Consider the following 23,953-nt stretch of genomic DNA (forward strand, 5'->3'; position numbering starts at 1 on the left):
GGAGGGCTTATGGCTTGCTTTTCACTATTCCTCTTGCAGTGAAAGTTATTACATTTTCATTGCTAATATTTTTTTGAAAATTATTTGTATTATTTTCCATGGCTCAGTTTGTAGGTATAGGGATTCCCCCACCTCCTTGCACCTTTCCCTTTCCAATTTCTCCTCCCACTGTTTTGCATCACATCATTAGAGTAAAGCAGTGTTTCAGTAATAGTTACAAGTTGAACATTCTGCTGTTTAAGTGCATTATGGCATTGTAGGTATAGACAAAGGTAGAAAATCCAGTATCATATTGTCAAGATATATTTAGCTATTTCCCCAGGAGTCCTATAACAACTGAGAAAGTATGGAAATTAGGAAAGAAGAAAAAACTGACTTTAAGTTTTCCTATGTTTATTTTATAAATACCCATAGTCTACTGAACTTATGTGAACATGATAATGAATATGCTGACTTTCATTATTTTAAATTAAGTGAATTTTGGGGGCCACTGGTATATTGCCACAGAGTGTATAGTCGCTGCTTCTGATGTAGGCAATTATATAGGCATTCCAATGACAGCGCTGGCTAAAATCACAGCTATTAGCATCCTATCTAGATCCCTGTTAGTGTATCTGGAAGACAGTGAAGGATGCCCCAAGTGCTCACGTTCCCACGAGGCTTCCTCTTGTCCAACTCCGGCTGTTGTGGACATTTGGTCAATGAAGTAACAAATAGAAGATTTTTTTTCTCAGTTTGTCTCTTATTATCACTTCTGATATTTTACTTTTCAAATAAATGAATCCAATCAATAACTGAATAAATCTTTCTAAAATTTTAGTAAATACTTTTTCCCTCATTTCAAAGGATTTTTAGAGTGATGATGTAGGGGAAAAAGACAGAGCCCTGATTTTGAATTTCCACCAACTTTTCTCATCTGTCTCTCTTTAGACATGAAAATGAACCCTCTGTATTCATTTTGGCTATCTCAAAATTGTATTCTAGATCTAATGTAATCATCTGGCAGATTGAATAAGATAATGAATGTGAAGCAGTTAGAACACAACCTGATTAATTATGCTTAAAACATGTTGGCTGCTGCACAGATGTAAATTAAAAAGGTTTCAAAATGCATAATAGCTTTGTTTATTTTAGAAAGGTTCTGATGTGGACTTGGATATGGTCTGTGGGGCAGGCTTGTCACAGGACCCAGTTACTTTCTGGGGCTACTGGCATTAGCCTTGTCATGGTGTGAGTACTGAGTCCAAGTGTGGTGAGACACTCCTGAAGCACAGGTGTTCATGATGCAGATTTGCCCTGGGCATTAACAGTTTAATGAAAGCTCCTTGAAGGGAGTTGGGGCAATGATATTTATGATTTACCTCCTTTAATGAGTTATTCAACTACCCAGACCTTTGCCATGTGTTGGAGCTAATACCTCCAGTGTGTGCATACCAGAAACATAATGTATATTAAGAATAAGATTCTGAGAAGATGACAAAGAAAGAGAACCTAAGGAATTAAATGTGGCTGATTTTTAAGAGGGCACATTCATTTAGACATTGCATCCCTCTATCAGAAACATCATGGGCTGGACTTGAATTTTTTTTTTAATCCCAAGATCACCAAAAGTCCTCTTTCCAAACCCAACAATGTACATTGTTTCTTAGCTTAAATTTATTAAATTCTCTTATTCCTACTTCTTTCTCTCCATTTTGTTTTCTATGTAACTGCCTTTCAAATGAAAATAAAATAAATATTTTTAAAAAGCAGAGTTTAATTTGATATAATTTAGGTCCTTTTTTTTCCTTCTGGCTTTAATGTTAACCTAGTCTCATATTACACTAGCATATTAACTCCCCAAGAGTAGGTACTAGGTCTGGTCAGTTCCAAATCTTGTCTAAAGCTTCTTGCTTTGGGAATTGGTACCGAGTTGATACATCATAAGTGCATTCTGAATTAATAAACTTATGAAAGTGTCCACCATGGCAGCTCTCAAATTTCAACTAGTATTCCTGAAGATACATTTTGAAAACTCGCTGTAGCTGTTGGGCACCTGCTTCCCCAGTCAGAGTACTCGAGTTACAGGGCTATCTCCTTTCTGGTGTTCAGCTTCCTTCTAATGTAGTTCCTAGGAGGCAATGTGTGATGGCTCAAGTAATGACTGATACCTACGTGGAAGACCTAAATCAAGTTCCTAGTGCTAGCTTTCTCCAAATGCTCCAGGCCATTGCAGGCATTTGCAGAATAAACTGGGAAATGGATATTTCTCCACCCATTTCTCTCTCTCCATCCCTCTCTGTGTGGTGTACGCTGTCTTCCATCACTTGCTCTCAAATAAAACATTTTATATAAAAGCAAATACAAACACACACACAGACATACACATACACAAAACAACCAACCAAATAGGCAAAACAAAACAAAACAAAACAAAACAAAACAAAACAAAAACAAAAACCTACTGTTGTCACAATGATATAACAGACTAATCCTCTACTTGCAGTGCCAGCGTCCCATATAGGCTGTTGTTCATATCCAGGCTATTCCATTTCCAATCTAGCTCACTGCTTATGGCCTTGGAAAGCAGTGGAGGATGGCTCAAAGTTTGTGTCCCTGCAGCCATATGGGAGACCTGGAGGAGGTTCCTGGCTCCTGAGTTTAGATTGGCTCAGCTCTGGCCATTGGAGCAATTAAGGAATGAAAGATCTTTGTCTCTCTGTGTGGATCTTCCTGTGTCTGCTTCTCTTGGTGAATCTTCCTTTCAAATAAAAATGAGTAAATCTTAGGAAAAAAAATACTGGTTTCAAGAAAGTAAGCTAGGGTTAAGAAGAGATTAAGGGGCCAACACTGTGGTGCAGGCTAAATATTAAACAGCAGAGCTGGTATCTCATATTAAGGCTAGTCTGTCCTGGCTGCTCCAATTCTTATCCAGCTCCCTGTTTATGGGCCTGGAAAGCAGCAACGAATGGCTCAAATGCCTGGGCTTCTGTTCTCATGTGGGAGACCCAGAATTTCCTGGCTCCTGGATTTGAGTTGGCCTAGCTCTGCTAACTGTAACTATTTGAGGAGGGAATCAGTAGATACAAGATAGCTTTCTGCTGCTCTGTAACTCTGCCTTTTGAACAACAAAAAAAGTAAAATAAGTATTTTAAAATAAGAAGTTAAAAGGCAAACTAGAAAAAATCCACCAATTCTATAACTAAAATGCTACATTTAAAGCAGCACAACTTTAGTTGCAAAGTTAGAAGTATTGAAACTTTGATAAGACTAAATGATTTTAGCCAAGTATTGTTTATATTTAATGTTAGAATGAAGAGATCTCCTAGATCAGAAAACAGATCTGTCTTCTAATGAAGCTTAATGTTGTGATGTGCAAGACAAACCTAACCCATAAGAATCAGGGACTGACTTAGTGGGACAGTTTGCTTATTCACTGGCCAGCGGGATTCTCCATGCGACCCAACACAGCAGAGGGAAGAAACCCCTGCCTAAATCCTAATTTTTTTTTAAGATTTATTTTATTGGAAAGTCAGATGTACAGAAAAGAGGAGAGACATAGAGGAAGATCTTCTGTTTGCTCATTCACTCCCCAAGTGGCTGCAACAGCCCAAACTGATTCCATCCAAAGCCAGGAGCCAGGAGCCTCCTCTGGGTCCCCCATGCAAGTATAGGGTCCTGAGGGTTTGGGCGGTCCTCAACTGCCTTCCCAGGCCACAAACAGGGTGCTGGATGGGAAGTAGAGCAGTTGAGACAGAAACCATTGCCTATATGGGACCCTGGTATGTACAAGGGTAGGACTTTAGCCACTAGGCTACCACACAGGGCTCCTCAAATAGGGCTTTTTAAAGGAAAAAAAAATCACAATCTGGTTCTCTTATATTGCAATTTTGGCTAGCAAGCAGATTTTTAGGAGCCAAAGTAAGCAATTCGCTGAGTCAAACATGGTGGCTATTTCAGTTAGGGGTCTTTGAGAAAGAACTGTTACTTATTTACACAGACACCTTTCTTCAATAGTCAGTTCCAAGAAGGAACATCTTCCCGATTTTTTTTCCTGAAGTTCATCATTTCATCCATCCTCCTGGGCTAGACTGGGACTAGAATGCAACCCTTAGCTACTCAAAGAAGAACATTTTCTCTTCCCTTTTTAACAAGAGACCAAGACAACAAAGTGTTCAGGGAACAAAAGGGATTTGGGCTGAGTTAGTGTGCATTTTAAGGCGATTTGCATCCAAGGGAAAACAATTACAAACCAGTGTTTCTTAAACTGAGTTTCTTTTAAAAATCTCATTGTGAGCAAATATTTGAGTAAATTACATTTTCAGAAAACTGAAAAGAAAGGGAAACAGAAAAGGAGTAGGCCTATTTAACCTACAAAAATAGACTAGAGTGGAAAGGGCAGGTGCAATAGCTCAATTGACTAATCCTCTGCTGTAAGAGCTGGCATCCCAAATGGGCACCAGTTTGTTTCCAGGCTGCTCCACTTCCCATCCAGCTCCCTCTATGTGACCTGGCAAAGCAGCAGAGGATGGCCCAAAACCGTGGGTTCCTACACCTGTGTGGGACATCTGGAAGAAGCTCCTGGCTCCTGTTTTTGGATTGATCCAGCTCCGGCTACCACTTACAGAATAACCCAAAAAGGATCGAAGATCTTTCTCTCTGTCTTTCCTGTTTTCTGTAAATCTTCCTTTCCACTAAAAAATAAGTAAATATTTTAATAATGAATAGAATAGGAAAAATCACCTATAGTCTAAAAATAAAATATTATTTGTGAAATGGCTCCAAATCCTAAACTGAGGTGCTACAACTCTAGGGAGGTTGTATATTGAGATGTGTGATAGGTTATTTATAATCATTATACATTCAACTCTTCTAGGAAATAAAGGAAATAAAGTTTAAGGCTGATGGAGAGTGACACCTTGGTTATAACTATCAAGTTACAACCCATATTGGTTGTAACTCATGTTACAACTCATGTAACCCTTGGTTACAATTCATATTCTTCATTACATGAGAAAAGAGTATGTCCCCTTTTATCTTAAGTAACAAAACCTCCAAAAGCCATATTGTAGCACCTGGAATTTACTGACTGTTAGGATGAGTATCTTTCTCGTACATGTAGTGTAAACATATACTTCTGTGCTTTTGTTCCTATTGTAGCTATTCCCTCCTGGAATGGAAGCTTGAATTGGGAGTGGGGCCAGAACACAGGCGTAAACACTGCAGTCTGATTTAGGATGTGGGCATTCCAAGTGAAGTCTTAACTGCTGTGTCAAACATCTCCCATCTGCCTCTTTAGTTTTATATTACAGTCATCACCCATTGAAAATCTTTCTTTAGCTGCACTAAAGAGCCTGTTCTTTTCTGTTTTTCCATGTTTGATATGACTCTTTCTGCTCCCATCCTATCTAACCTGTGCTAATTATTCAATTCTTTGACAATGTCATCACTAGCTTCTCACTATTAAGCAAGGTTGGCCAAGTCTTAATTAGTTCTATCACTCAATCCTTCTAACATACTATTCACACTTAGTTATAATTTCAATTTGTTATGTCTTAGTGTACAATGTAACATCAACCATGTGAGTGACCTGTCAAACTAAATGTTTTATTTCCAGATCAAAGAGAGTTCTAAATTACTTGGGATGTACAAATGTGAGTATTTGCAATGCTAAAAATAGAAATAATAGACCTCACAAATATTTTAAAGCAAAGGACACAATGAGTATGCTAATTGATAAAATTACAGAGAAAAGAACAGCATATATAGACAATCATGAACAACCAGATTCCTTGAAACTAGAAACTAAAAGATAAAAAAAATTTTTAGAAGCTGAACATCACAGATCTTATATCTTTAGTAGAATGTCTAGAGCATAAGCACTTTAAATAATTGTGACTCTGTGAACACACAAATAGCCAAGAATAATATTTGAATTCAGTAATGTCATTCAGAATGAAGCTCTAAAGTGAAATTCCAGATTATTCTTAAATCTGTTGATTAGAGAAAATGGATTCATCCTGTATGTAAGACTGTAGAGTGTGGTACAGCTCATTAATTTATAAGCTTTGTTTCCTGCTGCATATCCCATTCCTACTGATGCACACTCCACGACCCCTTCTGTGGTTTTGTTCGTATTGTGGTGACATTTAGGGATCTGTGTTGCCCATTGCTGCTTGTAAAATTGATACATTAGACTAATAAAGCAATCCTTCCTCAATATAGTAATCCACATGAAATGTTCAAAATCTTTTTAAAAATTCCTTTTCATTTTAACCCCACAATATTTTCTTTTATTTTATCTTAAAATACCACTCTATCAAATTCAAAAATAATTATCTGTACATTTGTGTTGTCCTGCTAGTTGATAGCCAGTTTTTAAGATTTATTAATTTGTTTGTTTAAAAGGTAGAATGACAGAGGATGAGAGAGAAGGAGGAGTGGAGAGAGAGAAAGAGAGGTGTGGGGGGAAGGGAGAGAACAAGAAAGAGAGAGGGAGCGTGCTTCCAAGTGCTAGTTGAGTTTCCAGATGACTACATGGCCGAGCTCTGGGACAGGTAAAAGTCTCTGGATTTCCATCTGGGTCTCCCATATATGTTGCAGGGCATCAAATACCTGTGCCATCTTCAACTGCTTTCTCAGTGAATTATCAGAAAATTGAATCAGAGGCAGTGCAGCCAGAACCGTAACCAGCACTCCAAATCTGGCAACACAAATCACAGTTTAAGCTGCTGTGTCACTACATTGGCCATGAGGGCCAATTTGTTGTTGCTCGGTTTTGTTTTGTAGGGAAGGTACTGAGTTTTAGTTTGGGCGTGCATAGTGCTTGCAGAGAACAGTCATTTAATGAATGTAGAAGAAATCAAGCTGAGAAATACAGCAGAGAAAGGTAAGGAAGGATGAAGATGTTAAAGCTACATTATCAATCACAATATTCCAAATACTTTTCAAAATGTCAGGAATAATTGCTCCAAAGTCAGACTATTTCCCAGCCAGCTTCTTCAGAGCCCCCTTCACGTCTTTGTTTCTCAGGCTGTAAATGATCGGGTTCAGCATGGAAGTCATAACAGAATAGAACACGGAGATGACTTTATCCTTATGACTCATTGTCTTGGAATTAGGTCTCATGTAGGCAAATATTCCTGAGCCATAGTAAAAAACCACGACTGTGAGGTGGGAACCACAGGTGGAGAAGACCTTGAGCCTCCCCTCGCCAGACTGCATCCGGATCACAGTGGAGATGATGTTCCAGTAGGAGACTAGAATGAGGGAGACAGGAGCTAGGAGGATCACCACGCCCATAGAAAAGAGGGCCATTTCAGCACGGTAAGTGTCTGCTGATGCAAGCTTTAAGAGAGCAGGTGGTTCACAGAAGTAGTGATTAATTACATTCTGTCCCTGGTAGGGAAGACACAGTGTAAATGCACTGTCTACTGCACACACAAACACCCCACTGACCCAGGATACTATGGCCAACTGGATACAAACCCTCTGGGTCATTATTGTGGAATAGTGGAGGGGCTTGCAGACAGCCACATATCGGTCATAGGACATCACTGCCAGCAGCGCACACTCTGTACACCCTGCTAGGAGAAAGACAACTATCTGTGTTGAGCAGCCAGCAAAGGAGATGCTTTTCTTTTCCACAAGAAAGTGGATCAACATCTGGGGTACAATGCTGGTAGAGAAACAGAGGTCAGCAAAGGACAAGTTTTTAAGAAAAAAATACATCGGTGTGTGAAGTCGAGAGTCAATTTGGATAAGGATGATAATCAGCAAATTTCCGAATATAGATATAAGGTAAATAACTAGGAAAGCATTGAACAATAAGATCTGGATCTTTGGATCTTGTGAAAGCCCCAATAAAATAAATTCAGCCACAGAAGTTTGATTTCCTTCTCCCATTGATGTGTATGCTTGTTTACCTGTCATCAGAAAGAGAATAGAAACATTTTTGAATCCTTGGTTCACAACCATCATAAACAAATAGATATTAACAAGTGAATTTTCCTGGACTACTGGCTTCCCTCTGCTCCTCACTCAGTGTTGGTTAGCATTAAGGTACGTATTGTTGTTTATGAAACTTGAGATAGCTTTTAAGCATGTTTTTCCTTGCTTGATCTTGTCATTAGTCTGAATATCATGGCTTCTTGACTAATCCCAGTGTAAACGTTGGTAAATTGTTCTGACAATTTTTTATTTTTGCTTCAATTTAATTACTTTCTCAAGAAATACTTCTAATTTACTACATGAACATCTGTAGATGTGACAAACTGGTTTACTTAAGAAATAATGGATCAGCTTTTAGATTTCAAAATATGTGAGTTCACACTCACACACACACACGCACAAAGCTCAATGCAAATTTGTCCTTAATGCAGTAGGAGAGTCCTATATAATTTTGAGAATTAAATAATTAAATTGAATATATTAGCTCTTGCTGTTTTATTAAAAAAGTATCTTTTTATTGGCTCAGGTCCGGCCATCGCGGCCATCAGGAGATGAATCAGCTGATCTTCCTCTCTGTCTCCTCTTCTCTGTATACCTAATTTTACAATAAAAATTTTTTAAAAAAATGAACTACCATTGAGTTTAAATTTAGAAAATTTAAAATATGAGCTAGTGCAACAAAGTTGCTTCCCGCCCCTCCTCGCCCCCCACTTTTCCTGCTTTTGTGCCTTGCTTCATTAGGCTGTGCTTTCAGAGAGAAGCTCGGAGACAAAGATGAAATGCTTGAGCTGCATTCTTCAGTCATGTGATCTCAGCCCAGCTACTGATAGTGACTAAGTCCATTGAGTGCTCCCTGGCGTGTCTAACACTCTGGAGCAGCATTTCAGTACTGAGTTAGAAACAAAGAGCTACAGATAGTCCAAAGCGGGCAGGGAGGGAGAAAAGCAGGGTTGACGAGCTTGCTCCTTATCAACCATGCAGAAACGATTGCAGAATTGTGGCCCAGGTCAGAATTCTTGCTCTCACCTGCCGGAATGAGCGGAGGTGAGTGCAGAGAAGAGCAGGGTTACTGGAGAGCAACATCAAGAACTGAGTGAAGTGTGGTGGATCTGCAGACTAAAAGCTCAAATCCCATCAGGCATCACTGCATCTTTATTCCTGGGAACTCAGACTAATATTTGTTTTCCATAGCACGTTGCCAACTGTTTGTTTCAGAGACACAAACCTAAAAATCTCCTAGGACTTGAAGAGCAGATTTTCCTAATAAGAAGTTAAAAATAAATGAAGTCCTGAGAGCTGATGTAAACGGAGCATTCCCAGGAGTTCTCATCTCTTAACATATCCCGAAGCCTTTTATATTATGCTTATAAACATAACAAAATATTCAAGCTCTCCTCAAAAGAGAGAAAATTTAAATGGACAAAGAATAAAAAAAATTGCATAGTTTGTTATTAATGTGTCAGTTTTTCTAAATAATCAAAACAGATTCAAGTTCTTTACTCTTTCCTAACCTCGTAGGTAACATTCAGCCCTCTTTGGCTTTTAAGGGAATTTAGATAATTATCTCAGTCATGTTGATTAATAGGGAGAATCTTAGGAATATTTCAAGGGATTAGATTATTGTGGCATAGTATGTAAAGCCACTGTGTGCCAGGCTGGCATTCCCTATGGGTGCTGGTTAGTGTCCCTGCTGCTCTGCTTCTGTTCTAGTTCCCTGTTAATGGTCTGAGAAAGCAGAATGTGATCCACCTGCTTGAGCCCCTGACATCAGATAAAAGAACAAGAAGGACCTCCTGGCTTCTGGCTTCAGCCTGACCCAAACCTGGCTGTTTTCTTTCTTTCTCTTAAAACTATGACTTTCAAAAATAAATAAATACATAAATATTTAAAAACTCAAAGAGGGAGAACTGTAAAAAGTATTTGAAAAGTAAATCAATTGCAAAATTTGCGTTTTCATTGTTCAAATCACATGGTGCCCACTCATTCAGTTTGCGGTAAGTTTAAAGATTGATTTCTTCTACTACACTTCGGGTAGCCAAACCTTCTAGTACCAAGTATAACTTTATTTGATTACCAAAGTGTGAACACATGTGTATCAGTCATTCATATTTACATTCACATTTACATTTTAAGTTGCATTTTGTCTATGTCATGTTCAATGGATATGAATATCATATCTTTTGGGCCTTATAGACAAACCACACAAAAACCAGCATTTGGGGTAGAACTAAGGCTCCCAGCTGACAGTCATCAACTGTCAGACCCATGAAGTGAGATTGTTACCATCTCTAGCCTTTGAAATGTCTTGGTTGGACAGCAAGTGGAACAGAAATAACTCCCAGTCCACACCCTCACTCCATGAACACACTCTATCTGAGTCCTAACCAAACTGCAGATTCCAAAGTAACATTTTCTATGGAAAACTACATATTTAAGGGTGTTTTATCCCACATAACAAGATTACTAAAGTGGAAAATTGGAGTCACAATAAGGTACCATGCGGTAAAATGGCTAACATTATATGAAACTGACAATACCACATATTGCCAAGGTTACAAAACAATTGGAACCCTGCTATATGGTTAATGAAATGCAAACAACTTTCATTTTTCAATAACTTTGAAAAACAGTTTATTAGCTCATTATAATGTAAATAATGCTATTCAACTTAGCAATACTCCCTTTAAGTACCCAAAGAAAAATAGTGTCCATACAAAGATGTGTGGTACAAATGTTCATATAAGTATTGGTTACAATATTCAAAAACCTGAAAAAAGGCATAGATAGATGAACATATAAATAGGTTGTGAGGGTTCCTAGTTCTGCATTCATTTAATGGAATACCATTAAGCAGAAAAAACAACGAACTACTGATAAGTGCAATAATATGCTTGGATCTTTTTTTTCCAAAGATTTATTTTATTTTTATTACAAAGTCAGATATATAGAGAGGAGGAGAGACAGAGAGGAAGATCTTCCATCCGATGATTCACTCCTCAAGTGAGCGCAATGGCCGGTGCTGCGCTGATCCAAAGCCACGTGCCAGGAACTTCTTCCAGGTCTCCCACGCGGGTGCAGGGTCCCAAGGCTTTGGGCTGTCCTTGACTGCTTTCCCAGACCACAAGCAGGGAGCTGGATGGGAAGTGGAGGTGCCAGGATTAGAACTGGCGCCCACATGGGATCCTGGGCGTTCAAGGCGAGGACTTTAGCCACTAGGCCATGCTGCCTGACCCAATATGCTTGGATCTTAACACATTATGCTAGCAAAAGAACCAGGCATAAAAGAGTTTATAAGTGTGATTACAATTGTGTGAAAATCTGAATTAGTAGGTACTTGGGGACTAGAATATGGGAACTGACAGAAAAAGATTTAAGGGAATTAGTTATTGCAAGAAAAGTATATTTGAACTATGAAGCCAGTTTTAAAGGTCTGTATATTTATCAAACTTTATTGAATTGGGGGCCTTACATTTTTATTTTATTATACTTAATAATATTTCTTTTCACATATTTTAATGTTTAATATCAACTTTGAAAAGAGAAATTCAGAAATAAAGCTATGGTAGTATCAACTCATCAGAAACACATTCAATGAATTATTTATAATAAAGCAATTAAAGCAAAGGTCATGAAGAAAGGAGTACAGATTTCTGTAACACATAAGGATTTTTGTAAGCAGAAAATATATAATGCGTTGTGGAGATTTTAAGATACCTATCATGTGATGTTAAACAACCTTAAACTATTGTGTAATCCAATAAGCTACAAGTGATTTGGTTTCAAAATATCAAAGACAAAAGTCTGAATAGAATCACTACTGCATGTGTCATAGGTTGATGCCATTAAGATGGCTAAAAATAGTAAAATAATAATAAAGGTAATATATTTACACATATAAATAATAATATAGTTTTATTTTCTTCCTCCAAAACATACCCAGATGATTATACTATGTTTTTCATGTATCTTCTATGCCAGTGCAGGCTAAGCCCTTCCATGAACTGTGCAGTGTTCCGGGAGATCCTCTCCAGAGGGATGCATCACTGGGCACCTTAGTTGGCTAGCTTCCGATTTTACGTGGGCAGGGGCAAGATCCAGGAGGGTAAAGATTACTGAAGTAGCAGTGGAGGAAGAGTCTTGCTTCCCTGTTTTCTCCCTGCCTTGACCCCATATTCTGATCAGATCTGTGTAATTGTGCATCTACAACTCTTGCAGGACCCTCTCCAGACAGTATGTCTCCAAGGAGACAGCACACATCATGACTTTTCTTTGCCCTTCACTTGTTTATCTTTGGATATCCAAATTATGTCCTTTTATTTAGGTAGTCCTTTCATTAATGTGTTATAAAACTGTGTTTTTTTGCTGGATTGTTATCTGGTATGATGTTTTGGTGTAGCTTTTAAAATAGAATGAATCTTTTAAGTAAAATAATGGTAAGAACAGATCAATTTTGAAAACAAATGCTTGTGGGGCCAGTGCAGTGGCTCAACAGTTTTACTCTCCACCTGCACACGCTAGTGTCCCTTTTGGCCTCTGGTTTATACCCCAACTGCTCACTTCCAATCCAGGTTTCTGCTCAAAGCCTGGGAGAGCAATGAGAAAGGGCGCAAGTCCTCGGAGCCATGCACGCATGTGGTGAACCTGAAAGAAATTTCTGGCTCCTGGGTTTGGATCAGCTCAGCTCCAGCCATTGCAACCACTTGAGGAGTGATTGAGGAGTGAACCAGCAAATGAATGATCTTTCTCTTTGTCTTTTCTTCTTTCTAAATATCTGCCTATGCAATAGAAGTAAATAAATGTTCATAAAATTAAAAGAAAAGAAATTCATTCTGGCCAACTGGGGAGTGAACTAGTAGATGGGAGATATTTGTCTCCTTCTATTTTTTGTAACTCTGTCTTTCAAATAAATACAGTAAATCTTTTTTTGTTTAAGGGTATGATAGCTTAACAGGCTGATCTTCCATCTGCAGTATCAGCATCCCATATGGACACCACCTGCTCAACTTCTGATGCAGCTCTCTGCTTATAGCCTGGGAAAACAGTAGAAAATGATCAAGTTTTTGATTCCCTACACCGATGTGGGAGACCCAGAGGAAGTTCCTGGCTCCTGGTTTCCAATTGGCTCAGCTCCAGTAATGGTAGCTGGTTGGGGAGTGAACCAGCAGATGAAAGATCTTCTTCCTGACTCTCCTTCTGGATGTAAATCTGCCTTTCAAACAACCAAGCAAATAAGTAAATAAATTTGAGAAATTGAAACAAACAGCTGTGTTCACATATGATTTTACAACTAAAAATGATGCTTATTCTGTATAAGCTTTTCCTATGTTCACATTAAAATTTTGAAATTTTCTAAATTATTTTCAAGCTCTCCACTGAAGATTGTCAGTGAATTTTACATCATTTTGTTTAAAACAATGCAAAGATTCCAAATAAGCCAAGAATCAACATGACTTTCAGGTAAAATGTCATCTTCTAAGACATAGAAATACAGAACAAACTGACTTTTAAAGGCTGAGATGGCAGTTACTATCAGGATGGGGCACAGGTAAGAAAGGGGGCTTGTGTCAAGGTGGAATCTTACTCTTGGACACATTATTGACTCATTTGAAGAATGCAATAAAATTTTCAGTTTTCTATTCCTAAGATATTTAACTACCTTCAGAATAATCAAAGAAAGTCCTCTTAGGAAGCTATTGCCATGATAGAAGTTTAAAACTACAGTGACATAGAACAGAACAGAATCAATAGGATTTGAGGTTGAATTCCTTCCAACTTTCACAATCGTGAATGCTTAAATGCCTGTAGCTCAGTGGGCGGGGGCAGAAAGTGAGAGAAAAATAACTGTGTTTGCCAAGAGCAGAAGAAAGTCTGTCTTAGATGATAGAAAGGTTTCAGTTTAGGGAACTCAAGGATGCTACCTGGATAAACAATCAAAGGGATTTTGTTTCCATGCAACCTGCACCAGAAGGGATAGAAGTGATTAGCTTTGCATAAATCCAGCATGGTCCACTTGTTACTTGTATTCAACATTGTCTCCTCAAAATCAGGGCTACTACAGTGGCTTATAGTGCTGCAGAACACATTTTCTTTTCTGTTCTTGATAAGGACATACGACACAGAAAGAGCCATTCCAAAAAGCAAAGTGACACAGCAATTCAGTAGCCTGACAAACATGTTTGAGACCCAGGCTCTCAAGTCCTGCCAATTCCCAGGTCTATGAACTTAGGCAAATGGAAATTTTGTCAAGCCAGATTGCAGAGCCACCTGGAGAATGCCAGACCTGGGAGCCCTGTAGGGAAACTGTGGACATCTCACTGATGGGCTACAACTCCCACTGTGAATATGAGAACTGTCTGGGAGCACACCAGACTAGCCAGGTGGTGGCATTTGTCAGCATGAATGTGAGCTGAATAATGGGGTCGAGCTAGCCTCATCCTTGGATCAGTGAGATCGATAGCATTTCAAAACTATTGAAATCACTTGAGCAGAATCTATGGAGTATGCTCCACACTGGGGACACTGGGATGACATCAGGTGGCCATCCCCATCCCCAGTTGAGAAGTTGGGTGCAACATCTCCCCTAACATTTCTCCTTCCCATAGACACAGAAAGAATGAGAAAATTTGGAAACAGTGGTCTCACTCATTTTTCCCTAGTCCTCGACCTTTCCCACCTGCTCAACCATGTAAACATTATCAAAAATTTTAAAAAATAGAATTTTGTTTAAAAAGAAAAGAAACATTGATTAACTTTATGCAGCAATTCATGGAACAAATAGCTCTGATTTCTGGAATGGTTAACAACAATGCAGTAACAACAATAAAGCCCACCAAATGTACTTTTGAAGGTAATTCCCCAGATAACTTGAATGAATTTTAGGTGGTACTTCAACCTTAGACTCTACAAACTTCTGATAATCATCTTATTTTATTCTGAAACGATTACATTTGCCAGCCATGAAGCAATCTACACACTCTGAGCAGCACACAAGGCCACCTCTGAGCAGCTCTTCCATCTCCTTTAGGGGGACTTGTCCTGCCACGTTTGCTTTATCCCATTTCAGTGCCTCTAGGCCTTCCCTACTGTCCAATGACTCCAAAAGCATTTGGCTTACCTAGAAAACACCCTGCCCCCTTTTTGCTCACATAGATCAATGCACACTTAAATAGATTAAGAAACTGAACCCTGAGAAATCCATCAGAGTGTTGGAATTAAGTTCTGCATCTGATTTCAGCCTAGTTCCCTAACGTGTACTGCAGTATGTGACAGGAAATAGCTCAAGTGCTTGGATCTTTGCCACCCACAGGGGAGGACCCCATTTGTTGTCTGACTCCCTCCTTTATCCTGGCCCAGTTCCAACTGTTGCAGGCATTTGGAACATGAACCAACAGGTTGAAGATATCTCTCTCCCTCTCTATTTCTCTCCTCCTCCTTTCACCTCTCTGTCACTCTTTCCTAGTAAATAAATTTTTAAAATAATTTTAAGCAAATAAAAATAAACAAATTAAAAAGTGATTAAAATCAAATGATATTTACTCAACAGAACTGTTCAACTTCAGCTCACACAGAGTCAATTTTCTAATGCATTATTATGGCATTTTAAAAATTATCATTAACTTACCCTTGTTAATTCAGGTCTCTCCTATTCCATACTTGGGAAACTTATTTCTTTCTTCAAACATAAAAACAAGTTTGCATGAGTGAGTGCATTCCATATTGTTGATGTCACAGCCTCTGATGGTACCTGGTCTCTTCTAAGCTCACTAGCCTTTCAGCTTTTTCTTTAAATTTTGAATAAAAAAGAGAGCAAAACAACAATGTGGAGCTCTGCAGGACAGGAATAAATAATAAGAAGAGTGAGGACATTTTTCTCTGATGACAAAATAATCCCTGGGAGAAGTTAGAGATTTTCTCTGTGAAATGATACTGTATTAAAGGAAGTAAAGAAAATTCAAAGGCTTACCTGAGGCCACAAACACTCCCACTATTGCATTTGGTTTGCTGGGACTTTAAAGATCTCAAAACTGCATCTTTCATAAATTTTTAAGATCTCAAAACTATGAAACAGATGTCAAAAAAGTTATGAAGTTAGCCAATCAACCATTAAGACCTGGGTTCTCTCTGCAAAGACCAAACTCAGGCTGAGAAAGATTAAGGTTCCTGGATGCCACTTCTTTTGGGTGTGAGAGAAGAGGTGGTTGTTTGCTCATGTGAAACACCAAAACCCTCCCTGAATGCCTAAGGTGCCAAGAGGTTGAAGCTCTCATTATCAGGATGAGAATATTTCACAACCTTGCTTCCTTAGCAAGTTTTGGCAACTGTAAAGGAACTTTCCTTGGAAATCACTGATGTCATGACAGCTGCAGCTGCCAGACAACTAAGTTGAGACAGCTCAAGCACACACACACACAGACACACACACACACACACACACACACACACACACACACACACACACACTTCAGAGTTACTGAGAAATGAGTGGTAGCAGTGGAATGGGAATTGAGGCAAGGAGTTATGTGTAGGGAAACCTGTAGACACTTGCTTTATTCATCAAAATTCTGCCTTCTGTTTTTGCTTTTTTATAAGAAATCCCATCTTTCATATCTCATATAAAGGCATTTAGTGCAGGGATAACTACATATGTAAGGGCGAATAACCTTTATACCTTATCAAAATAAGCAATGATTGGTGATATAAGAAAGACAGGGCAATAATCTATCTGATTATGACAGTAACAACTTCCCTGATCAGTGATTTGTTCACTTAGATCTGTATTAAATCACCAAGATAAATGCTTTATACTCAAGCATCAAATCTCAAAATGAAGACTGTTCAGATTTAACAAGTGTTGGAAGCTTGCTGAAAGGAAACACACTCGATCTGCTATTCCAAACATTGTAAGACATTAACAGCTTACGTTCACAGTTGATACCAAGAAAGAGTCTCAGAATTCCCTTGTATGTCATCTGTAAGATGGTAATAGATTCCATCTCATAAGACTACCATGGGAGTAAAGTGTATTATCTATATAAAGTCCTTAGAAGAGACTCTAATACAGCAAAATTGTCAGAAAAAGTGAGTATGCCATTATTCTGTGTATTCTTTTTTAACGCAGTTGTTGAACTTACTTGAGATATCCAGTTGCTAGAATAACAGTTCCCATTATCAATGCCTTACAGTATTCACATTTTCCCACACTGTGTTAGGACTGGAACAGCATGAATAATAAAATATGGTAACCGAAGCATATGACTTCTGAGGCTGGGTATATAGGACCTTGACCGTTCACCCTAGAACTCTTATAAATCTTTTTCTTGATCTCTGAGATGCCTTGAAAATGTCCAATTGCGTTGAAGTTTTCATGCTAAGAAGCCTAGGCTAGCCAAAATTCAGAAACCTGAGGGGTAGAAACACGGATGTCTGGTTGGCAACTTCTGCTACAACTTACACTTCTCCCTAGCCATTCATTTCACAACTTATATGGCATTATTCTCATAAAGACTACAGAGTAATGAACTAAATAAATGATTGTCATTACGGATTGGTTTGTTAGATAGCAATGAAGAGCTAATGGCATCACTTTCCCCTGTCTTTCATTTGTTCCCCCCTTTTCAACACTTGTAGTTAATATGGTCTTGTATTTTAAAAAAATCTTTGAGTTATCTTAAATTCTCTTAGGAGGAATCACAACATCTGTAAAAGTGAAAAAATATAATAGATATACAAATAGAAAGGATACTAAGGGTCTGGAATAAGGCTTTTAATACTCATCTTGAATGTACTGCACATTGTCTCATCTCTAATCAGATGAATAATTCTGAAACCACCTTAAGTCTGCAGTATCTTTTTGTCAAAACTATGACCTTCATTTCCAGATATCAAAAATGGATTGATCTATCTGGGTGATAAGTCTGATTATACTCACAGGAGCATGAGTCAAAAATTCTTAGTTTTTGTTTTTTGTTTGCTGGTTTGTTTTGTGTTCTACATAGCACATAAGCTCTGAATTCAAACCTTAGGGCTGATTAGCTCAAAAAACAGTTTGCTCCTCTTCTCCTAGGTTTGTGCTAATGTTGTCACATTGTGCACAAAGCCAACACATTAGAAGAATTCATGGCTTGCTTATGGGTCCCACAGATTTCTGAAGACATTTAGCCCTGCGATTCTTTAAGAATATGTTGTGAGATGGAAGAAATATTTTCAGGGTTGTGAGATATGCATATGCTACAACCATTTCCCTTAAAGATCTTGTATCTATTAGAAAAAAAAAAAACAATAGCAGGGTATTTATTTTCTCTTTTGTGAAACATCCACACCTCTTTTATCTCTCTGTCTTCTCTCAGGATAAATCTTTCTTGGCCTTGGAAATATATTCCATAGATCTTAACTATATTTGTGCATATGGAAACTGATATTCAAATTTGTAATAGAAGGCATTTTCTGTCCTATCTCATGCCCTCCTTGGGGTCACTATTCACAGATTCAACAGCATTTTTGAATGGAGGTTAAAAAAAACATATAGGGAGGCAATACTACAGAAAATAAGTTGGTATATCAAATCATGTGCTTAGAGGATGATGTCCAATAAACTGGCCAGAATCCTTCCAATTAATGTCAATACATTTATATTTTGGAGATATTTGCCAGTAGTGACCAGTGCCGCTAAGAACTGAACATTTACTAGTTTGGAGCAATGAGATTCTGAAACATTTCAGGAAATAGAGGAACTCTGGAGATCAAAGAAACAGTTGAGTGTCCTGAGCCTCCAGGGAGATAGAGCAATGGCCAGGCCTGTGGCATCTTTTTGCTTGGCAGCAAAAGGCAGGGACAGCTACTGGAACAGGACCTGCTGCTGGAACAGAGCCTTGTCATAGCTGATCAGTGGCATGCTCAAAGTCAGCATGACATATTTCCTCTCCTGATATCTTTTAGATTAAAGAGGCCAACAGCAACAATGCCAAAGCCAACTGCAGACATCTCTCTGCCTGATAGAAATATTTAAGAAAACATTGTCAAAAACCCCTGGGGAATTTTATGAAAAAATCGTAGGTAAACTTCGCTCAAAGCTGATTATAAGACAAGCATTATTTTGAGATAACTGCATTATTTCATCCAATTTTTGAAGCAACCCTAGGAATAGGTGAGTAGGCAGGAGATGGGAGTGCCTGTGGAGCTGGTATCACCACAGCCCTCATTATTCAGATACATCTTTCAGAGACCAGACTGGTTTTTTTAGTTTTCAAGCTGGCTCCAGAAGGAAAGGCATATTTCTGTTTCCAAGAGCAACCTCCATTCTCTGGTCTGAGTGAGCTGGAGGAAGACGCAGAATTCACCCTGGTGAGTGTCCCCTTCCCTCAGAGGCCCACAGCAAAGCTAGCTTCCCCCTTCCTCAAGGAAAAAGGAACACATGTGCCTGAGAAGAGTCTGCGGCCTAAGATATCTTTTATCCTGTATTGCTCAAGAAAGCATCTTTGTTCTCTGTTTCTGCTTTCCTTCTTTGAAGCCGTCTCCCTGTGCTTATCTGTATCTGCCTGTATGTGTATGTTTCTTAGGGGTCATCGTTCTTTCTCTCTGACTTACTCATGTCACCTTCTATCTCTACCTTCCTAGAATTTAGTAATGTACTGTAAAGACATGATTTAGGGCTCTTTGCTCCAATCTGGGGACCTGGGCTGGGAAATCCAAGGCTGAATCATCCCTGATCAAGTGAATATTCTGCAGAGGACAGACAGGGTGCAGCTTCCATTGGGATAGTGGGCAATATGGATCAGAGAAGAGGTCTCTGGATAGACTCAGGAGTTGATCAGAGTCCTCATTGCAACCTGAATGTGTGACTCAGGCTGATCACAGCTGGTCTCTTGTTCTCAAACTTCTTTTTGTAAAGCAACTTTTGGGCTAGACAATATCCTTACTGTAACTTTCAGCAAAGCCAGAATCTCCTAAAGAACTCACCTGCCTACAAACTTGGTACAGCGTGGCCCCTTTTTGCAGGGGCTGTTTTTGCCTAAGGATGTAGCAAATTCTTCTGTTTTCATTGCATTTTACTGTGCCCCTTGTCTACATCTTTGTCCTAAAATGCATACAAAAGTCAGGCTCTATACCGGCATCTAGCACATATACTGAGGACTTGAAGAAGGGAATTCCATCTTTGAATTTTCAACACACAGAATCTGGCAGAGGTAGGATGCTTTAAAACTGTTTTCTATAAATCTTTTGAGTTAATGAATTCAATAATAAATAACAGTCATTTTGCATCCTTGTGGTTCCTATACCTTTCTATAAAATAATAGCTTAATCACATTTTGTGTATAGACATTTGTCATTTTTCATAATTCTATCAGTCCAGCCCCTTCCTGCTGTACAAGTTCAAGGAATATCTAATTGGGCTTACCCCCTCCCAAGTTAAATCTGTCTCTGATTTGCTTTCACAGAAACCAGTGGAAGAGACTCCTTCGATCTATTAACCTACTCATGGCCTAGTCATAATTTCTATCTCCACTCACCTGCCTACTCGGTTCTGTAAATTAAAAATGACTCCCAATCTGCTCATCTGATAAACTTTCACCATCTTTACATATGTCACCATATTTGTTTTCAATCAATGCATAATAAATTAACAAATGTTTTAGCATTATTTTCCTTGCTAAAAGCATGAATCAAGGTACCATCTTCTTTAGACCATCCCAAAAGTCTCTTAATTTAACCACTGTCTCTTCCACGATAACCTCTATTCTCCATCATCTTGTAAGAATCAGAAGGATCTTCCCAAAGATCAATCACACACATTGTTCTTGTTTTAAGTGTCCCAAATGCTTTTAATTACACATAGAAGTCAACATCTTTATCCTGACCCTAGAAGATGCTATATGAATCATAATTTTATGACTTCTATCTTCTTCCCTTTTTCCATTACTCTCCATCCAAACTGGCGAGAAAACACAAAACTAGATTATGTATAGGAATTTTCACTGGCCCCTCCTTGTACTTGCTTCTCTCTCAGGTATTCTCATACAAGATGTATTATCTTCTTTCATGTTTAAGCATCTTCATTATATTTCTGTTTCAATAGTATCTATCCTTCACTCATAATTTTCCCCCACATCATCCCACTCAATTATCTTAATGGGAGAAGAACGTGTAGTAATATTTCTATTGTCTTGCTGTTGTATTTCTCATACTCCCTCCACCATTCTATAATGCCAGAAAATGAAAATGCTTTGTGAAAAATTTTGTTTCTTATTCATGATTCATTGGATGGCTAGCACGGGGACCAATACAGGGTGTACAGTTGAGTGAGTTTCTTGATGTGTTTAGGTAACTGAAATAAATAAATATGTAAAATAAATAAATAAAAGTTTAGGTAATATGGGGTAGACAAAATAGATGTGTTTTGATGATTAAATAAAGTGAAGAATATTTAGCTATGATGAAAAATATGTTGTCCATTGTTGAATTGAAAAGAGGATGGCTTTTGGAATTGTAAATATTTGTGTTTTGACAGTTCTTCCAATTTACAAACTGTGTTACCTTGGAAATACTCTGCATAGTTTTTTACTTTTTTATCTAAAAATAGGATAATAACTGTTTTTTGTTAAACAAAATTAGCACTAAGAACTACTATTCTACCTGTCATAGTATTTGTGATGTCATTGAGACACCATATATCATTTATCAGTTAATTAACAGTGTTTGCTACATAGGAGAGGAAAATATTTTATGTACATAGAAAATTGTAACAAGACAAAGGAAACTGTCTTTGGAGTTACGAGATTTGATGGTTAAGCAATATCACTTCATTTGAAAATTTCAAAAGATCTTAGAAAAGAAGCAATACTGTATTGTTACTTTGAGAATAGGGTTTTGATGGAGAAATTTAGACAGACTGGGAGATGCAGTGGTCTTACCGATGAAAAAGTTGGTGGTTGATAACTACAGCATTAGTGTTAAATAGATATTCATCCAGAAAAGTTACTTCTCAACTAGAAAATGTAGAGGCAGATGGGAGTAGGAAGCATAGGAAAAGACTAAGATCCTTTGAAAGAAGAAAACAAAGAAATCAAACCTGTCTGAATTGTTCTCATATTTTTCATATGTAGACAAAAATATCCTAAAATACTGGCATACCTTTTTACTATATACAAATGTCCTCATTTTTCTGTTAAATTTTCATTCACTGTCAATTCCATGTCCATAACTTAGTTACTTTTTTCTATCTGCTGGAAAAACAATGTTCATCCTTTTCTTTCCTTTTTTTTTTTTTCAGCATGAGACAGCCTTGCATAAGTCGGCATCTCATCCCATTCCCACAAAACGACGTGATCTTACAAGGAGCCTTGGAAGCCCTGGGGTAAAGCCAAATTGTAACAAATAGGAAGGTAAGATGGGTGGCTCTGAATCTTCAAGGAGTATAACAGTACGTTTTTGAGACTCAATTTTCCTTTGGAAAAAAAATCAGCAAAAAAGTCTGATCTCACCTTCATCTTGTACTCTTTAAGAATGCACTTGATGTTCAGTTTCCATCATTGTGAATATATCTAACCACCTTTCTGCTTCTAATTAGCAATTGCAGCCAGTCAGTTTCTCAGCATTTAACTGCACAACATGGAAACGACACTGAAGTCATGCCTTCTTGACATCCTTGAGGACCTTATAGAGGATGAACTGACAAAGTTCAAGTTCCAGCTGACAGACATAGATCTCGATAAGCACTATAATCGTGTGCCAAAGAGCATTCTGTACCCTGCCAATGCAGTGAAACTTGCTGAGATATTGATCCAGTACTATGGGGAAGACTACTCCAAAACGGTGACTCAGCAAGTTCTGAAAGCCATAAACCAACGCAGCCTGGCAGAGAAGTTCTGTCGATCAGTGGAAAAAAGTAAGTCTAGACCAAATACACTCCATTCTTAACTGTAAGTGGCTCATGACTCTCTCTGAAATTCTCTTAGTTTACTTTTTGGGCAAGCATGTTTTTTGGAGTTTTTAAAGAATCTCTGTGCTATTTTTCATTGGGGATATACTAGTTTGCCTTCCCAGGCTTTGCTGTTTTTTGCTGTGTTGGTGATAGCCATACTGGCTGCAATGTAGTATCACTTCACGGTGGGCTGGAGTTACTTTTCCCTGATAACTAGTGATGTGAACATTTTTTTTCATGTATTTTCTTGGCCATTTTTACTCTTCCTTTGAGGAATGTCTATTCAGATTGTTTTTCTATTTTTAACTGGATTGTTTGCTTTCTTTGTTGAATTTTTAAAATAGTATATTTTCTGGATATTAAACATTTCCAGTCTGTTAGTTGTCTATTTACTTCTTCGATTGTTTTTGATATTATGCAGAAGCTTCTGAGTTGGATGTAATTTCATTCGTCTCTTTTTACTTGTGTTAATTGTGCTCTTGGGGTCCCATTAAATTGTTTTTAATTATGCTGATGTCTCAAAGAGTTCCTTTCTGATTATTTCTGTTTCTATATGCTGTTACATTTTGTGATGTTGTATTTTCATTGGTTTCAAGAAGCTAAAAAAATTGTTTTTATTTTATCAGTGGCCTATTGTTCACTCAGGATCATTTTGTTCAGCCTCTATGTATGTGTCTAGTTTTTAATGTTTATAGTATTGTTAATTTCATTTTTATTTCATTATGATCAGATAAGATGCATGATATGGCTTTAATTTTTATGTTTTGTTAATAGTTACTCTGTGGCTCAATTTATGGTCTATTTTGACAAATGTTCCATATACAGTTAAAATGTGTCTACTGGGATTGGTCAAAATGTTTTGCAAAGTCTATTAGCTCTACTTATTTTACAATGTAGTTTAACTCTGATGATTTTCTTGCCCGAATGACCTATCTACTAATTAAATTTGTGAAGGCTCTAATTCTATTATATTAGAGTTTATAACTTCCTTTAGATTCAATAATGTTTAGTTTTAAAAATTGGATCTTCAGGCATAGGTGGCATATGAACTTTTAGTTGTTGTTATCTTCTCACTGATTCCTTGATAATTTTGTGCTGATTTTGTTT

At 37.9% G+C, this 23,953-nt stretch overlaps 1 protein-coding gene across 1 annotated transcript; it reads right to left on the minus strand.

Annotated features, from left to right (window-relative positions):
- Positions 1–6,960: 6,960 nt before the first annotated feature.
- On the minus strand, positions 6,961–7,902 carry LOC121162159 (olfactory receptor 2D3-like). The gene has a single exon (XM_040989008.1). It carries the CDS (start codon positions 7,882–7,884, stop codon positions 6,961–6,963), a length of 924 nt encoding a protein of 307 aa, XP_040844942.1. The 5' UTR covers positions 7,885–7,902.
- Between the last annotated feature and the right edge of the window lie 16,051 nt (positions 7,903–23,953).

This window comes from Ochotona curzoniae, unplaced genomic scaffold, assembly GCF_017591425.1.
Source record: "Ochotona curzoniae isolate NIBS_2020 unplaced genomic scaffold, NIBS_Ocur_1.0 contig_517, whole genome shotgun sequence".
In the NCBI taxonomy this organism is placed as follows: domain Eukaryota; kingdom Metazoa; phylum Chordata; class Mammalia; order Lagomorpha; family Ochotonidae; genus Ochotona; species Ochotona curzoniae.